The sequence below is a fragment of the Bufo gargarizans genome, chromosome 1 (genome assembly GCF_014858855.1).
Source record: "Bufo gargarizans isolate SCDJY-AF-19 chromosome 1, ASM1485885v1, whole genome shotgun sequence".
Classification (NCBI taxonomy): domain Eukaryota; kingdom Metazoa; phylum Chordata; class Amphibia; order Anura; family Bufonidae; genus Bufo; species Bufo gargarizans.
Genome location: NC_058080.1, coordinates 549052285 through 549070060, shown reverse-complemented (window position 1 = coordinate 549070060; position 17776 = coordinate 549052285). Strand labels below are relative to the sequence as shown.

Sequence of the window (17776 nt, the reverse complement as noted above, 5' to 3'; positions counted from 1 at the left end):
TAAAGCCATACCTCCTTCCAGTATCCGGCACGACAGTCCCGGAATTCAGTGGCGGTCCCGGTACGGGGAGGTATGTTGAAAATGGATCAGTTTTGCCCTAATGCATTCTGAATGGAAAAGGATCCACTCAGAATGCATTAGTTTGCCTCCGTTCAGTCTCCATTCCGCTCTGGAGGCGGACACCAAAACTCTGCCGCCATCCGCCTGATGAAACTGAGCCAAACGGATCCGTCCTGGCACACAATGTAAGTCAATGGGGACGGATCCGTTTTCTCTAGCACAATAGAAAACATATCCGTCCTCCATTCACTTGCAGTGGTGTTCAAGATGGATCCGTTATGGTTATAGAAGACCTAATACAAATGGATCCGTTTATGATGGATGCATGCGGTTATATTATTGTAACAGAACCGTTTTTGCAGATCCATGACGGATCCGCAAAAAACACAAGTGTGAAAGTAGCCTTTGGCACGTAGTGTCCCTCTTCCTTCTATTCTAAAGTTGGGAGGTATGTTAAAGCAGTGATGAAATGACACCTAATGTGCTGTTGTCACTATGGCATCACAAGTAGGCAGAGATGTCATGTGACTTCTCCCCTGGAGACGCTTTGCTGTGATGCATGCTGGGATTTTTACTTTCACTTTGAAGCAGCTCCGCCCACACAGCCTCACATTAATGGAAGCTTGCTATGCTAAATGCGGTAGAAAAATGATATATATACAGTATATCTGTCATGATGCAAATTCCTCTTGGCTTTAGTTCTATACTTATGGTGGCCAACCCCTTTAAGTTTCTTAGGAATTTTCTGATTGTTTATTCTAAATGAGGCTTGCAAAAATCCATGTGGTTGTCAAAACATTTCTTATTCAGTTAAATAGATCTGATTTTCAGTTGCAGAAATTTCTGAGACAAATCTGCCGCATGTGCATGTACCCTTAAGGTATGTTCAGAGTAAGGCCTCATTCACACATACATGGATTTTCACGGACCACGGTGAGAAAACCCGTCCTGCTGAGTGCACAAGCGTACAGGCGTCATTGGTTGCTATGGCGCCGTGCGCTTCGTGCCGCCGCCGCAGCTGTACAGTAATACACTAGTATAGCTCATACTAGTGTATTACTGTACAGCGGCAGTGGCACGAAGCGCACGGCGTCGTAGCAACCAATGACGCAGTGTACTCGGCAGGACGGGTTTTCACGTATGTGTGAATGAGGCCTAATGCTGAGGACTCTTAAGAGAGAAGATGTTCTGTGGTTTGCGTTAAGTGTGTATAAGGATGCTGAACATGCTCTGTGGAGGTGGTTTAGGCAGACATGCTCTCGTAACATAGATTTCATTATTTTAAAAGCTGTATTTATTAAGGTAAAGTTTTGAATAATTAGAGCAAAAATAAAAATGGTGAAGAAAAACCACATTAAAAAAAAGCATGCATTAATGCATTTATCATACATTGGCGACTTTTTTTTTCTGTGTGCTATGGTAGGTGATGGTAGAAGCCTATCGCAGGGATGCTGGCTCCAAAGACCAACTCATCAGTGAACTAAAAGCTACCAAGAAAAAGTTAGATTCAGAGTTGAAAGAACTGAAAAGAGAGCTCCTGAAGACTCGGGGTGAGAAGTCGTCAGCAGAAGTGGAAAAAGCACGGGTTATGAAGGAAATGTCTAAGTTGCAGCAGCAGATGGAAGAACTTGAATCCCATCTCCAAGCTGCACAAAATGACAGAGATGAAATGGAAAGCCGTTTACAGGTAAAGAGGCATGAGCCCTTTTGTAGATTAGGTTTGTGTGCCTGTGGGATGGATTAATGCTTGAGCCAGGATACTTGCTGTTTGCAGATCCTGAACATTTGTAACATTAGAGAGAACAACGTGATTACGTTTAAATATTGATGCCAGCCATTAGTCCTGTGTTGCTAAGATTTCAATTATGATACATGTGCGATTACTGCCAGACCTGTTGAATCTAGACATCGCTTTGTGTGAAGCAGGATATAACCTGTTGAAATGCAGCATCCAGGAGGTCACAAATCAACCTATAAACTGCAGGCCTCACTTGCCTCAGTTAAGGTCAACATCCACGATTCCACAATAAGAAAGACACTGGTCAAAAATAGCAACTAGATGACCCGCAGGAATTTTGGGATAATAATATGGGGACTAATGAATAAAAGGTGAAGCTTTTTAGAAGACATTGGCCCCATTTCATCTGGTGTAAGCTAGCACAACAGTCAAAGATAGTGGTGGTAGCGTGATGGTCTGGAGCAGAACCTGGACAACTTGTCATAATTGATGGAACCATGAATTCTGCATTATGTCACATAATCCTAAGGCTGAATGTCTCCCCGTCAGTTTGTGACCTAAAACTCAAGCACAGTTAAGTTATGCATCAGGACAGTTATCCGAAGCACCCAAGCAAATCCACCTTAGAATGGCTCGAGATTCAGAATGAAGGTTTTGGAGTGTCAAAGTCCTGACTTGAAACCCATAGAGATACTGTGGCAAGACCTTTAAATGTGCAGTTCAGTTAAAACAGCCCAATTAAAACAATTCTGCAGGGAAAAGTGGGACAAAATTCCTCCACGTGATCTAAAAGGCTCATCATAAGTTGTTGCAAGCATTTGATTGCCGTTGCCACTGCGAAGGGAGCTGCAAGCAATTCTTAGGTGTAGGGAGCAGTTACTTTTGCACATGGGTAATATAGGTTTTGAATAAATAGTAGTTGTCATTAAATGGAGTAATTCGTTGAAAAGGTGCATTTTGTGTTCCTTGTGTTGTCCTTATCGGATATTAAAGTTAGATGGATGATCTAAAACAATTAAATGTGACACATTTGCAGAAGTAGAATAAATTTCTGAGGGGAAAATTAATTTTTCACAACAATGTACAGGTATAGAGATTTTATCCTATGCACTAAAAAACTACTATTCAGTGAGAAATAGTCACAGTGACACAAAGCAGGAGAAAAGTGGTGACCACACAGAGGGGCAGCAGTTTCCTTATAGTTGGAGCACATGCTTAAATCCTGGGTATGGTGTGAATAGATTCTGCTAAAGGTATGACAGAATCCTATTTTATATGCTACAGCACATTTATTTGGGGTGAATTCTGCGATAATATAACATATAGCATGCTTCATTGGATGCAATTTATCAGATTTAATAAGGTGCAGTATATGGCATGCAATAGAGATGACAATAGTAACTTATTTAAGTATCTTATCTGATGTACATGTCCCGGGTATTATATTTTTGTTATTGCATTATTGCTTTAGTTTGCAGATTATATTACAAATGTTTTATATTATAAATTGTGTATTTATTCCAAGTTTATTTTTCTTGTAGTCCATACAGTTTGATAAAGAGCAGCTAATATCTCTGACCCAGGACAATGCTGCACTGAAAGAACAAATAGAACTGTTACAAAATGAGGCTAAGAAGTAAGTGCAAATAGTTTTTTAGGATTGAAATTCTTCATTTTATAACCATCCATTCTAAACATAAGTCATTGGAAAACATGGTTCAAGTTGGCCTCACGAAAATATATTGCAAATTATTAGAAAATGTAACTTAATTTAAAGACTATTGGCTTATTAGCCTAGAAGGCGGGTGAAGCTGATATTCTAACCTGGCCTCTTCTTGCTACACTTTTAGAGCAATTACAGAACAGAAGCATAGAATGAAGAGACTGGGCTCAGACTTGACGAGCGCTCAGAAAGAGATGAAAGTCAAACACAAAGCATATGAGAATGCAGTTGGGATCCTGAGCCGACGTCTTCAGGAAGCACTGACTGCAAAAGAAACAATGGAATCTGAGCTCAATAAGCTCAAGGCACAAATATCAGAAGGAGGCGATAGTCAAGCTTTTCAGGTATTTTGAGAAAAATCATGGAACTGTTGTAAGAATGGTTACCCCCCCCCCCACAGAGACCCGCCACTTCAAAATGGGACCTTAACAGCAGCACGCCACTTTAACAGTGAGTTTCACAGCATCCCACTCCCTTGACAGTGACCTCCTCAGGGGCCCGCTGCTTTAACAGTGACCTCACAGTACCTTTCTGCCTTAACAGTGACCTCCACAGCAGTTGCCCCTGCCCTGTTAACAGTGACCTCCATCCACAGTGTCTGCCCCTTTAACAGTGACCTCCACAGCGGTCTGCTCCCTTAACAATCACATCCACAGTGAACAGCCTCTTTAATAGTGACCTCCACAGCCCCCCCCCCCCCCCCCTTTAACTGACCTCCACAGTGCCCTGCCTCTTTAATGCTAGTGCTACACGACGACATGTGTCGCAACAATTTTTTAAATTATAGGCTAGGGTGTCGCACTGTGACATGTGACATACTGCGACACGGCAGTCGCAGCATGTCGCAGTGCAACACCATAGACTATTAGTATAAAAATTGTCGTGCGACATATGTAGCAGTGTAGTTGTGTCCTATGTGTCGTGCGACTTATTGTCACCGTGTAGCCCTAGCCTACAGCTGACCTACAGCAGTGAAGAGAAATGGCTGGGTTGTTATGGAAACCTGGAGTAAAACTGTGTGTATGTGGAGACCTAAGGGTCTGCGAGCTTCTATTGACTGATAAGGGACATATGACCATGTGTATGGCAGTTGGGATATGAAGAGAGGCTTTTATTGGCTAATGCAGGTAATTTTTTAGGAATATCTCAGGAACGGTGCGTCCTAGAGAGCTGAGACCCCACAAGATTTCTTTCCAGGTAGCGAGGGATGTGTATACCAAGATTCGTTGAAATCGATGGTTGAGTTTTTGAGTAATTGCAGAACATACATACACACATATATACATCCTTTATTTTGTTATATATATATATATATATATATAGATATATATATATATATATATATATATATATATATATATATATATATATATATATATATAAAAGAAGTTTCAGGCAGCACTCCTGTCGTTTTACTCAGCCGTAGCTGTGTGGTGCCGGCGGTGGTCCCTCGATTCGAGACGTAAAACAATGAAGAAAATCCGCAGCACTCCTTGAAGTGTAGAAAAAATGTGTAGTTTTATTCACACATGTCAAATAAGACAACGTTTCGGTTCTCTCACAGAACCTTTTTCAAGTCAAGTGTTGACTTGAAAAAGGTTCTGTGAGAGAACCGAAACGTTGTCTTATTTGACATGTGTGAATAAAACTACACATTTTTTCTACACTTCAAGGAGTGCTGCGGATTTTCTTCATTATATATATATATATATATATATATATATATATATATATTTTTTTTTTTTATAACAAGTATGCTTTTTAATGTTTGTACACAGGAAAAAATAAATGTTTTGAAAGGTGAATTAAAAGCTGTAAACCATAGTAAGGCCATGCTGGAACGTGAACTACAAGAGGTCATATCACTCACCAGCCAGGAACTTGAAGAATATAGAGAGAAAGTACTTGAGCTAGAAGATGAGGTGAGCAAAACTGAATATTACATTTTACAGTAAGGGAATTATTTATTGTGGTCTGCCCTAATTAACACTATAATTACTGTAGGAACCCTTTAAAAGAACTGTAGTGGAAATTCAACAGATGCTAGCAGAAATTGCATAGATGACGTGCAGCAAGTTTATTATGTGCCTATTAACTAGGCTTCACTACTTAAAGGGCTTCTCTGGGATTTTAATATTGATGACCTATCCTCAGGATAGTTCATCAATATCAGTTCTGCCGGGGGTCTGACACCCAGCACCTCCGCCGATCAGCTGTATGAGGAGATGGCGCATACAGTGCGTACGTGCCGTCTCCCTTCTCTCTTCCTGCTCGCTGCTGCTTTGCCATAGACATAGCAGCAGGAAGAGAGATGGCAATTGCACACCGATCTGATATTGATTACCTTTTCTGACCTGGTCATCAATATTAAAAGCCTCGGGAAACCCTTTAAGTTTCGAAAACTAGCCGGAAAAGGAGTATGACTAAGTCAGATTATGTGCCAGATTTATTATTGCCTTGAACCATTATTTTGGCCCAAAATATTGGGGTAAAATAAGACAGCCATGAGGTGCTGTAAAGAAGTGAAAAATATCTAGCATGTCTAGCACCAAATATATCATACAGTGTGAGCCACTGTGATAACTTTGCCACAATTTCTACCTGTCTGGTCTAGTTTTATCTTGTCTTACTTTAGGAAAGAATTAGTAACTCTCAGCAAAAAAGACTTTGGTCCTCCCAAACAACAATAAATGTATACCCTCCTACAAAAGTAATACTGGTGCTCCATCCGTTACAATACCTAAAATAACTAAGATAGGCTGTATAAGGAGCTCCAGTGCCAAGTGTTCAAGTACTTAAGGCCACTTAGTACTGCTCGATGGAACAGACGATATTTACATGCAGTGATCTACTCCACAGTATGGGAAGGAGCGATCGCCAATGCCAACACTGAAACTTTTCCCACAAAACTATATATCAATCTGCTCAGCTCATCCTGCTCTATAACATGCTGTCTGCAGATTGCATTTCGTTTTGTGGTGACAGGTCCTCTTTAACGTTTCTGGTACCTATTGCAGGGAAAGTATCGCCTATAATTTTTCCTGCCAGTTAAAACCATATAATGACACATAACCCTATTTCCTGAACATAATTATGGGGGCTGACATCTTGCCTGAGCTGTTTTAGCAGCATTTAGAGAGAGGCTTGACGGCAGCCACCATGGGCATTGACACAATAATCTGGAGGGGACTCATTGACTTCTATGGTAGTTTCCTAGGCATCCTGTGTGCCCTTTTTTTTTTTTTTTTTATCTGTCCAGACTAGGAAATTATACTTATTATTAGGGTTAGCAAAAATTGCAAGATTTTAGGATTTAAAAACAAACAAACAGATGGTGACATGCAGAAATAAAACCACCAAAAATTATATAAAATATGTTTAAGGGAGATCCGTCAGGGAACAGGCTGCTGGGTCTCTCTGGATGTGGAATTGCTGGGAAATACTGTTTCTGTCTGGCCCAATTAAACTATAATTGGGAGCAGGGAAGATCCAGCTGCAACCTGGCAAACATGCCAAGATTTGGCCGGACGAAAAAAAAAAAAAAAAGCTGCGTTGTTCCTACCGGATCTCACAACGCTAGTGTGAAACTAGCCTAACATAAAACATGATTTAAACATTAGGGGGGGGGTTTATTAAACTGAATTTATCAAACATTTTCACAGTTCCTTGAAATGAAAGGTGGAATCTGATCTGGTCAGTTCTACTTTACACCAGTTTGATGAATCACCCCCTAGGTCATTTTCTGATGACACATTCCCTTTAATATGTATTATATTTCATATATCTCCATGACCAACTTGTTAATATTTATTCCACACTGCAGCTGCAGGAATCGCGGGGCTTTAAAAGAAAAATTAAGAAATTGGAAGACCTCAACAAGAAACTGACATTAGAATTAGAACATGAACGAGGAAAGCTGACTGGACTTGGACAATCCAATGCTGCTCTACGTGAACACAACAGTATACTTGAGGCTGCTCTGGCAAAGAGGGAGGCCGATTTGGTACAATTGAACTTACAGGTATGTACATTCAAATGGACCCAAAGTTACTTATTTGGGGCAACAAATATGATGTGACGGTCAACTTTCAGTTTGGAGATGCTTTTAACATTATGGTGAAATGTTTATATATGTGAAATATAAACCACTGGTTAAACAACCAAAATCAATGCAACTCCAAGCTGTTTCAGCTGTACCTGAAATGAAGACCTGTCTCATTTATCATTTTCTACACCTGTTTTAGTTGTAGAAAATTATCTAAATCTACGTTAGCAAAGGAGCTGGCGTAGATTTAGGCTGGGGATGGATATGTAGAAGCCGGCGCCTCTACATAACTTAGGTGCATCATGTCCCAGCGAAAGGGGTATTAAAAAATGACTATATATTTAATTATATAGTAAACAGTGCCATGATGGAGCTTTTGCCTCAAGGTGCTGGTACTGAAATTTGTGCAGGGTCCGTATGTGTCAATATCATATGATAATTGCTGATCTAGCTTTGCTCTTGATGTTTGATTGTTCAAATATGTTGGAACAGGTTCAAGCAGTCCTTAAACGTAAAGAAGAAGAAGATGGGCAAATGAGAGAGCTAGTACAGAATCTGCAATACGCTTTGGAAAAAGAGAAGGCAAAGGTCACCAATCTGGCAGAGCAGGTAAAGAGTATGCCCTTAGTGACAAAGGCAAAGCAAGTATTTACATGAACATATTAGTTGGGGAGCTGTCTTCATATTTGACGGTTCAAGTAAGGTGTACAAAATGTCTTGTTAGGATGGAGACATCCCATTGTTTCCTTGTTAAGTACCTGTGAACATTGGTATTTATTTAATTGATACATTTATAAAATATTTGATTCTTATGTAGCTAAATGCAGGAATTGATTGTGATAGCAGAGAGTTCTAGAGCTTCTCACTATGATCCACTAACAGGTTGCTGCCGCTAAGGCCGAAGCAGCGCACAACAGACGGCACTATAGGGCTGCAGCACTGGAATTAAGTGAGATTAAGAAAGAACTTCAGTCAAAAGAACAGTTGATTCAAGCACTTCAATCCGAAGCTGAAAAACTGCAGTAAGTACTGAGAAGGAAAATTACACCTTGAAGATTATCCCTTTTCCAAATGCAAAAAAAAGGCTTTCTGCTGTGAAGTCTAAGGCAGGGTAGAGTACCTGGGCTGTGTGTAGTACTCCTTGTTCTACAACTGGCTATTGGAAATCTTTACATCCTGAACTTCATTATGATATTGTCTGTTTCATCTTGCAGGTCTCAGGATGAGAAGCATTCTCAGGAGCTGTCACAGTTTCAGCAGGAATTGGCTGAAGCACGGTCCCAGTTGGTACTTCTTCAGAAGGAACTAGATGATCAACTTGCTAAGAAGCCACACATTAATCAAGAGGTAATAAGAAGTTGGAAAATGTCAAAGCGTTTTGGTCTTAAATGGAAATTCCAGAGAGGACTGAAGTTCCTGCAGCCTTAAAGGGGATCTTTCACTTAAAGGGAGTCTTTCACCTAATCTGAGCGTTTTAGACCGCTCAGATCAGGTTATAGACTCTTTAACCCTCATTACGATCATACCTTTCTCTTATGTGTCCCTCGCCCAGATAATGAAAATAACACTTTTTAAACTTATGCAAATTACCTTCTGAAGGTGCCCATGGGCGGCGTTACTGGGCGATGTGCCCAGAAAAACACACCTCCAGCCGGCGGACGTCACGAGCGGCACCAGAGGACGGCGGGCTGGGAACTGGCCCGCACCTGCGCACTGCTCTGCCCATTATGGGCAGATGAACAGCTTTTCATATTGCGCATGCGCCGGCCAACTAAAGACAGCCGGCCGGCGCATGCGCAATATGAAAGGATGTTCCTCTGCCCATAATGGGCAGAGCAGTGCGCAGGTGCGGGCCAGTTCCCAGCCCGCCGTCCTCTGGTGCCGCTCGTGACGTCCGCCGGCTGGAGGTGTGTTTTTCTGGGCACATCGCCCAGTAACGCCGCCCCTGGGCACCTTCAGAAGGTAATTTGCATAAGTTTAAAAAGTGTTATTTTCATTATCTGGGCGAGGGACACATAAGAGAAAGGTATGATCGTAATGAGGGTTAAAGAGTCTATAACCTGATCTGAGCGTTCTAAAACGCTCAGATTAGGTGAAAGACTCCCTTTAAGCAAATGGCATTTATCATGTAGACAAAGTTAATACAAGGCACTTAGTAATGTATTGTGATTGTCCTTATTGCCTCCTTTGCTGGCTTGAGTTGTTTTTCCTTTGCATTGTACACGGCTTTTTTCCAGGGGTTACAACCCCCTGCAATCGAGCAGCAGTGGCCGTGCTTGCACACTATAGGAAAACACGCTGGACTCTAGTGTCAGGGACTGTAGGAGCGCGTGTAGGCACGCATGAGCAACAGCTCCTGTACCAGCCACCTCGTATCTGCACTGTAGTAGTGGCTATAACCCCTGGAAAGAGCAGTGGATAATGCAATGGAATAATGAATTAAGCCAGCAAAGGAGGCAATATGGACAATCACAATATATTAGTAAGTGCCTTGTCTCCATGATAAATGCCATTTGCTGAAGTGAGACAACCCCTTTAGTCTGTTCAGATTGTTGTACACCAATGAAGGCTGAGATCTGTGAATGAGTTAGGTCTACAAATTTGTGGAAATCTGCATGTGTACGTTCATCTAAACCCACATTCTTCATAAGTGCAGGTAACATAGGTTGATACATTGACTGAACTATCTGCGTGCCAGGGTGGAATTAAAGGGGTTGTCCGGGTTCAGAGCTGAACCCGGACATACCCTCATTTTCAGCACTCCCTTGCCCTGCGCTAAATCGCACAGGGCAAGGGCTCTTTTTGTTTATCATAACACACTGCCAGGCGGAAGCCTCCGCCCGGCTGTGTGTTCGGAGATGTCACCAGCTCTGATGGGCGGGCTTTAGCACTGCCCTAGCCGTTTTACTGGCTAGGGCAGCGCTAAATCTCGCCCATCAGTGCCGGTGACTTCACTGGGCTTCTTGGCAGCCCCATTGAGAGCCCCATGCCAGCAAAAATGCCTTTGCCCTGCGCGTCAGGGGGGCTGCCAGGGTAAAAATGGAGGTATGTCCGGGTTCAGCTCTGAACCCGGACAACCCCTTTAAGACAATAGCCTTAATCATACCTTCACTCCAGAATTCTAACTTGAGCAAAAATGTTATGACTTTTTGAAGCCAAAATTCTGGAGTGAAGGCATGATAAATCAGCGCCAATGGAGACAATTTATCATAAGTTATGGTCTGTGGTAGCGGAATCCATAACGGAATTCTTAGATATCCCGAACCTTGTACACCGATCTTGAAAGCAGAAGTTTGCTCAACACTATTCTTCACCCATTCAGCTCGGATTATTTCAAGGGCTGATTCTATTGTAGTCACCAGCACTAACTGGTGGTCTATAGCGCTGACCTAGGCCGTTTTACAGAGCTAAAGACCACCCTTTAGTGCTGTGACATCACCGGGCTCACTGCTAGGTGGAAGTCTCCGCCTAGCATTCCCATACAGAGACCCGGTATGTCACCCGATCTAAAGAAAAAACCCTTGCCTTGCATGATACAGCATAGGGCAAGGCGGAGCATCGGAGCATGAAATGCTCTAATGCTCCACTCATTCATGCTGAATGAGGGAAGAAGGTGTGTCGTCCGGGTTCAGCTCTGAACCTGGACAACTCCTTTAAATGTCTAATGTTGTTTGATAAATTTGTCTTATCCTTAAACCAAACACTTTTGTCTACAAAAGCTACTCCAGTTTTCCTACCTATCCTCTCCTACTGGAGTGAGATTGCGACTTTTAAAAAGTGTCAGTGATAAATCTGGCGTAAAACTCATTAACCTAGCTAACATCACCCACTTTCCCACCTATATTTCAAAACTAGAGTTAGTGATGTAAAAATTCAAAAAGTCGTAACATTTTGGCGAAAGTACATCCAAAAAGTCACAAAAGCCCTATTTTGCTACTTTTTGTAGCCAGAATTCAAAAAGTTGAGGCAAGATAAATCGGGGCCAATGTCTCTGTAATTATAAGGTTGCAGTTTTTTTGTGGATGCAGAAGATACTAGTTCATAATGAGCATTCTGAAAGAGAGACTATAGAAGTTAAAGAAGATATTTTGTATATCTTCTTTATAGTCTTTCTCTTTCAGACAATATTGAAGTGGATTTGCACCAATTATTTAAGTTGCGTACAAAACCCCACTGCTGTTCCTTGCATTTATTTGATACATTTATGTGGCAGATTTGCTGGGGGGATTCTTGCACCTAGAGAGGGGTCCTTGTTTTAAGACCTCCATATCCCCTAGTAGGACATATATGGATGGGATTTATCTCCACAAGGCTATTTGAGCCATTTGTCTTCCTCTTTAAGGGCTTGTTCCATTTAGAATACCCTTTTTCATATACCGTGTTACGGAATTCTGAGCTAATAGTTGAGGCCAGAGGTCTCCTGGGCAGGATCCTAATCTCTTTGTCAGTGATTGGCTAGTGGTAAGTGTCTCTGGGGGGCATGTCCTGTTTTGCATTACAAAGAAGGGCCTGTTGATTTGAATTGGCCCTGTGTAATGTTTAATTCCTCCTCTGGTGCTTCAGGAAAACTGAACACTTAAGCTGGCCGTACATATGAGATAAACGTTGGCCAAATGCTTGTTTGGCTGACAGCTATGTTTTGCCCGTGCATGCATGTGTCTGCTTCCAGAAACCTCTGGCAAACTGGTTATCTCCCTGAAAACAAAAGGATTGGGCATGTTGAGATCCAATACGCCTGACCTTTCTGTCTTCCAACATATGACATCAGGGAAGAGTCAAGAGCCACCTATATACATTAAATGGTCAACTGATGCCACCAAAATCTGTGGGTTTAGCCATATACATCTAATGTGTATAGTCTGCATTATTGCCATCTTTTCCCACAGATAACAACTGATTACTGGGGTTCCCAGCAAGTGGAAACTTTGTGATCACTGGTTGTCAAGGAAGCAAAGAACCCCTTTAATTAAATGATTTTGCTTGCTTAATCTTTTTTAAGCAGGTCTGCTTCTTTTTAGTTCACGATAAGTTTGCCAAAAAATGAAATATTCTGGGAAGCAGCAGGGAGAGTCTATCAATAGCACAAGTAACTAGTATCGGTTGTTTAGCAAATAAAAAAATATAAAAATGTATGTCTTTTTGTTTTTAGGGCTTTGTTTTCTGCAAAAAGCATTTAGTACATTCAGTATGTCTTGTGTGTCTTTTCTCCAGGTAGAAGATCTAAAGTGGGAGGTGGAACAGAAGGAGCGTGAGATTCAGTCCCTGAAGCAACAGCTGGACATGACCGAGCAGCGCAACCAAAGAGAACTGGAAAATGTTCAAACCTTGCTTCAGGTATGTACATTTTGTTTGTAAGCAGTCATTTATTTTTATTGAATCTTTAACACAATACAAGTATCATCCCTAATTCGAGTGAATTTTGATTTAAATAGGATTAAGTTATGGCTGCCTGCTAGGTCACAGTATCCCAACAAACCGATTTTCCCATCTTAGAAAATTATTATATATCACATAAATATGCCATAACATTCTTGGCAATGGATGTCTGACCTCTGGGACCTGCGTCAATCCCAAGAATGAGGAGACTTAGATCTCTTTGACTTCACTCCTTTGATACCCTTTATGCAGAATATTACAACTTGGACCCATTCAACAGTGGGAAACACTAAAGGGGCCTTTACACTTCCTGAACATCGGGTATCATCACTAACAAGTGTTTGTAAGAACGCTTGCTAGCAATAATTTACAATAATGTAAAGGTGCTGCCGATTGCCGATGCAAGAGCGAAATAGTAGTTCATCTGGTAAATGGATCTTTTTATGCGGACACCTAAATCATCCTTTGTGGCAGCAAATTGTACCGTCTAAACAGCACTTTGTTGCTGGCAAACAATGATTCTGTATGGGGACGAATGATTGCATTAGCAATCACTCCTTCCCATACTGTGGAGGAGATCACTTGCATTTAAATGGAGGGATCTCCTTCACTGACGAGCAGCCAATTGTCAGGAAGGAATGTTTCCCTTCTGAGTCCTGGCTGTCAGATGGGGATAAATTTTTTTAAATTGTTTATGCAAGTTAGTTTTTATGTGTATGAGCTGATGTCCTTTGTATATAATACATTTTTGTTTGCTGATTTGTTACACTGTCCTTTTGTTACACCACAGAATCTCAAAGCTGAACTTGAGGTTGTACGAGAAGATCTAACTATGACTCAGAGTGACAAGTTGATGCTGCAGAAAAAAGTGACTGAACTGAAAAGCAGCATGAAGACCTTGCTACAACAGAACCAGCAGTTAAAACTGGATCTTCGTCAAAGCCGGACTAAGAAGGTTGGAAGTGAAAAAATAAAAGTTACTGGCAGCCACATGTTCACAGGACTCGGGGTTTGCTTAGGGATACATTGCTAACAATACATGTATTTCTCCTATATAGGCCTTATTATTCCTCCGGTATATCTCGGTCATAGTTGAATCGTAATATAATTTGAGTTTCACATCTTATAAACATATCTTTTATAAGAATGACCCTCTTTGTCACAAGATTGTCTTCCAAAATGTTGTAAACGTTCAGATGGGCTTGATAGCTGACTACCTGGTCCAATTAATGGACCATGCATGACACCATGTCTGATTAGCTGTAGTATTCCTGAGTAATAAGTGAAATACTAGTTGTGGAAAATAATTAACATATTAAAATTAGTCCTTTCAAATCTGTTTTAGATTGGAAATCCACAATACATGGTTCTGTATGTATACTTTTAAATACTTTAAGCACTGTTACTAAGCTGTGTATATGTAGCTCAAACCTCACATTATTAATAAAATACTGTAACTTTGGGTTCTCAATGTTAGAAATAAGTTTCCTAACCAGGACACCTTACTGCTTTTTGATTTATTTACCCTTTTTTTCTTGCTTTTGTCTACAGAGGAAAGAGTTTAAAGGAGACATTACGTCGTCCAATCCTGCGACTCCAGTTAAGATACCTGACTGTCCTGTACCAGCTTCCTTACTAGAAGAGCTCCTGAAGCCTACAACGATCAGCAGAGAGCCTCTGAAAAACCTGAACAGCTGTCTTCGCCAACTAAAGTAATACCACTGTATTTGTAATGGCATTCTCATTATGATAACTAAGGTCATGGAATTGTCAGGGAAAGGTTCCTTTCAGCTATGTCAGCCCATAGTGTCAGTTGCCTATTTGTGTTCTCCTGCTTGTTGTTTTCTTGGTGGTGCAAGGATTTCTGGTAAAAAAATAAATAAAAAATTAGCACTTTCACTAGTATCGATCAAACATGAGTACCTTTTACACTTCAGTATAAGAAATACACTTGTCAGACATATGAGAGTGTTGGTGTGCTTTCAACACTGTGTTTTGCATTGTACATCAGCAGTGTACTTTGGTAAGATTTCTAGACCTATACCCATGATAGATACCATATATTCACAAGAACCCTATTGTGGAGGAGCAGCGTTTGAGATAACAATTGTAGCTTAGGCTGTATTTCAACAGCTAAATTACGCTGTTCCCCCCCCCCCCCCCACCACAATAATTGTTCAAATTTAACCTTTATTATTTATCATTAATATTGATATTAATGATAAATAATAAAGGTTCAATTATAACAATTAATATGGGGGGGGACAGCGTAATTTACCTGTTGAAATACATGATAGATACCGTTGTATCACGTAGATAATTTTTTTTGTATGGAATAGTGCAGCAGCATGTGCTATTCCATACAACAAAAAAGGTGTGTAGCAGATGGATGCTACAAAATGAATACAATGTGAAACAGACCTTACCTGGCTTCTCAGGAAGGAATTCTCTGCCGTTTATTTATTTTTTTGCTTTATAAGACACACTTTTTTCCCCCAAATGGCAGTGCGACTTTTATAAAGCAAATACTAATGAGCGCTTTAGTTATGCAGGAGGTGCAGCGCTTCCAGCACTGGCTGTACTCCCCACTCTCATGTCTTCTTCCAGGCCACGCACTGCACTGTGTCCTGACAGTGTATAGGACGTAATGCACGTGGGTGTGCATTATGACCTGACGCTGTGTGTTGTCAGGTTTTGGTGCAGTGTGGGGCCGAGAAGAAAACCAGGGAGCAGAGAGTGCAAAAAGAGTGTGCCATCCAGAGCTGGAGATGTAAGTTGTTTTATTCATTTTACTGTCTGGGTGATCTGATCTGAAGTCTAATAAATATTGGGGAGCTAATATGAAGTCTGATAAGGTTTGGGGGTCGGATGCAGATTTGGGGTCTGATCTGAGGTCTGATAAAGTTTGCGGGTCTGAAGAAAATTAGTTAGTACGATTTAAGATTGGAGGTCTGATGAAAAAAAAACACGTTTTCTGATTTTCCTTCTTTAAAACCTAGGTGCGTCTTATAAAGTGAAAAATATGGTAATAATTAAAGGCAAACGTTAAATTAGTGGTGAGGTCTGAAACTTGAGGTTAGCTTTGTTTTAGCATTGGCATTCACTGTTAGAGAGGGGGGGGGGGGGAGAATCCCTGGTTGCACTTATCTGTAGAGGAAAGCAAATTGGTCTTAGTGCCACTGAGCCTTCAAAAATATTTGATATGTCATTGCGACGTATTAACAGTTTTGATAGATGGGGTCTGAGTGCTGAGACCTAATCACTAGATCAGGGAGAGAAGCGATCACCTATCACATTTTCTCTCTCCTCACTGCAGGAGATGGGCTCAATAGAAAGTCTGTGGGTCCATCTTAATTCTGTCTCCCGTAGTGAGACGAGAGAGCGGTGTGTGAGCATTTCTCTCCATCTAGCAATTAGGTCTCGGCACTCGGGCAGCTATTTCATCCTTCAGTTCTTCCAGCGTTCCTGCTCCGATCTCTACCACTGGACTTTGTTTGGCTGCAGCCAATCATTGGCCTCATTGGTCTTGGGTTGTATACCCCTGAGGTAAGTGATTGGCTGCAGTGGTGTCTGGTGTAAACATGTAAATCACTGCTTCAGCCAACAAGATGATTCTGGAGGTGATGGGGATGAAATGGGTATGGATTTCAGTTATGTTTTAATTTGCAAATCTATTATATAGCAATGAATAGTGTAAAATGTATATATAAGGATCTGAAAATATCCATTAAATGTTTTCATTGGGTTAATATTGTAATGTTTGCTTTCCAGGCAGGAAATGGACAGTCTCCAAAAGCAGATGGAAGAGCACACTATCACTGTGCATGAATCTATGACTTCATGGACTGAGGAACCGCTACAGGACTTCACATTACCTGACACACCTGTTGTGAGCAGCGCAAGGCTTCCACTACAGGATCCGAACCTCCACACTAATGACACCGAAGGAAAAGTGCAGGCTTTATAGTCTGCTTTTTATTTCTGGAAGGAACCCTTTCTATCTGTATTACAGACTGGCAGCAACAGCACTTTTTTTTTTTTTTTTCCTAATGCAATGTCTAACAACAAGAACCATCATTTGACATATAGGGATGTATATTGTGTCACACATAGGTTATGTGCCTTTTATAACAAGATTGAAAGAATGGATTGCAGTCTTATTTCCAAGGTTGAAAAAACACAGAAAAAAATGAAATATTATAAGATGCATAGGCATTATAAAAACATGCTAAGGAACATGTGTAAGAATAGCGATGAGCAGGATCTACCTACTCTAGTTGTACATTTCACCATCTAAAGTGTTCTTATTTATGGTCTGCCACAGGTACCTTACATCCTCTAGCCCCCTCCCATCATCATTCTAATCATCTCTACTATATGTAGAAAAACTGTATAGCACAAGGCTAAGTTCCCTATGAAGGAGTGGTGGCGTAATACGTTCACATTTCAGTAAATGTTTTATCTGCTAATTGGGGCTATACACATGACTGAAGGACATGTTGCTGGTTCTTTGTAGAAGAAACAAATCTGAGCTGTCTTGGTAAGATGTTTGGGAAGTACTTACGCATTGTGAATAAGAATTGTGTAAATGTGTCATTTGTTAAGATGTTCATGTAGCTGACAAGTGGTAGTATATGTGATAGCCATTGGTAACATTTGTCTTTTAAAATGCTCCTTGATTAAATGAGGTTGACTGGTCTGGACAACCCCTGTTGTAGCCGAGGACCTGCTGATGGTTTAGTAGCTGAAAATCCAATGATAAGCCGTGGATGAAGTTGGGGGAGACTGTACATTTCTCCAACTGCGGCCACTACAAAGCAGCATATCTCCACTC

At 41.0% G+C, this 17776-nt stretch overlaps 1 protein-coding gene across 2 annotated transcripts in view; it reads left to right on the top strand.

Moving 5' to 3' along the window:
* GOLGA3 (golgin A3) overlaps positions 1-17000 on the top strand; it is a 65117-nt gene extending 48117 nt beyond the window's left edge. For both annotated transcript variants that reach the window (XM_044275593.1, XM_044275594.1), the window contains exons 13-24: positions 1484-1747; positions 3340-3434; positions 3649-3865; positions 5300-5443; positions 7345-7542; positions 8059-8175; positions 8449-8588; positions 8781-8913; positions 12778-12900; positions 13733-13897; positions 14494-14654; positions 16714-17000. In XM_044275593.1, coding sequence (XP_044131528.1) covers positions 1484-1747; positions 3340-3434; positions 3649-3865; positions 5300-5443; positions 7345-7542; positions 8059-8175; positions 8449-8588; positions 8781-8913; positions 12778-12900; positions 13733-13897; positions 14494-14654; positions 16714-16909 — 1953 coding nt within the window. In that variant the 3' untranslated portion in view covers positions 16910-17000. The remainder of the gene's footprint in view (positions 1-1483; positions 1748-3339; positions 3435-3648; positions 3866-5299; positions 5444-7344; positions 7543-8058; positions 8176-8448; positions 8589-8780; positions 8914-12777; positions 12901-13732; positions 13898-14493; positions 14655-16713) is intronic.
* Positions 17001-17776: the final 776 nt, after the last annotated feature.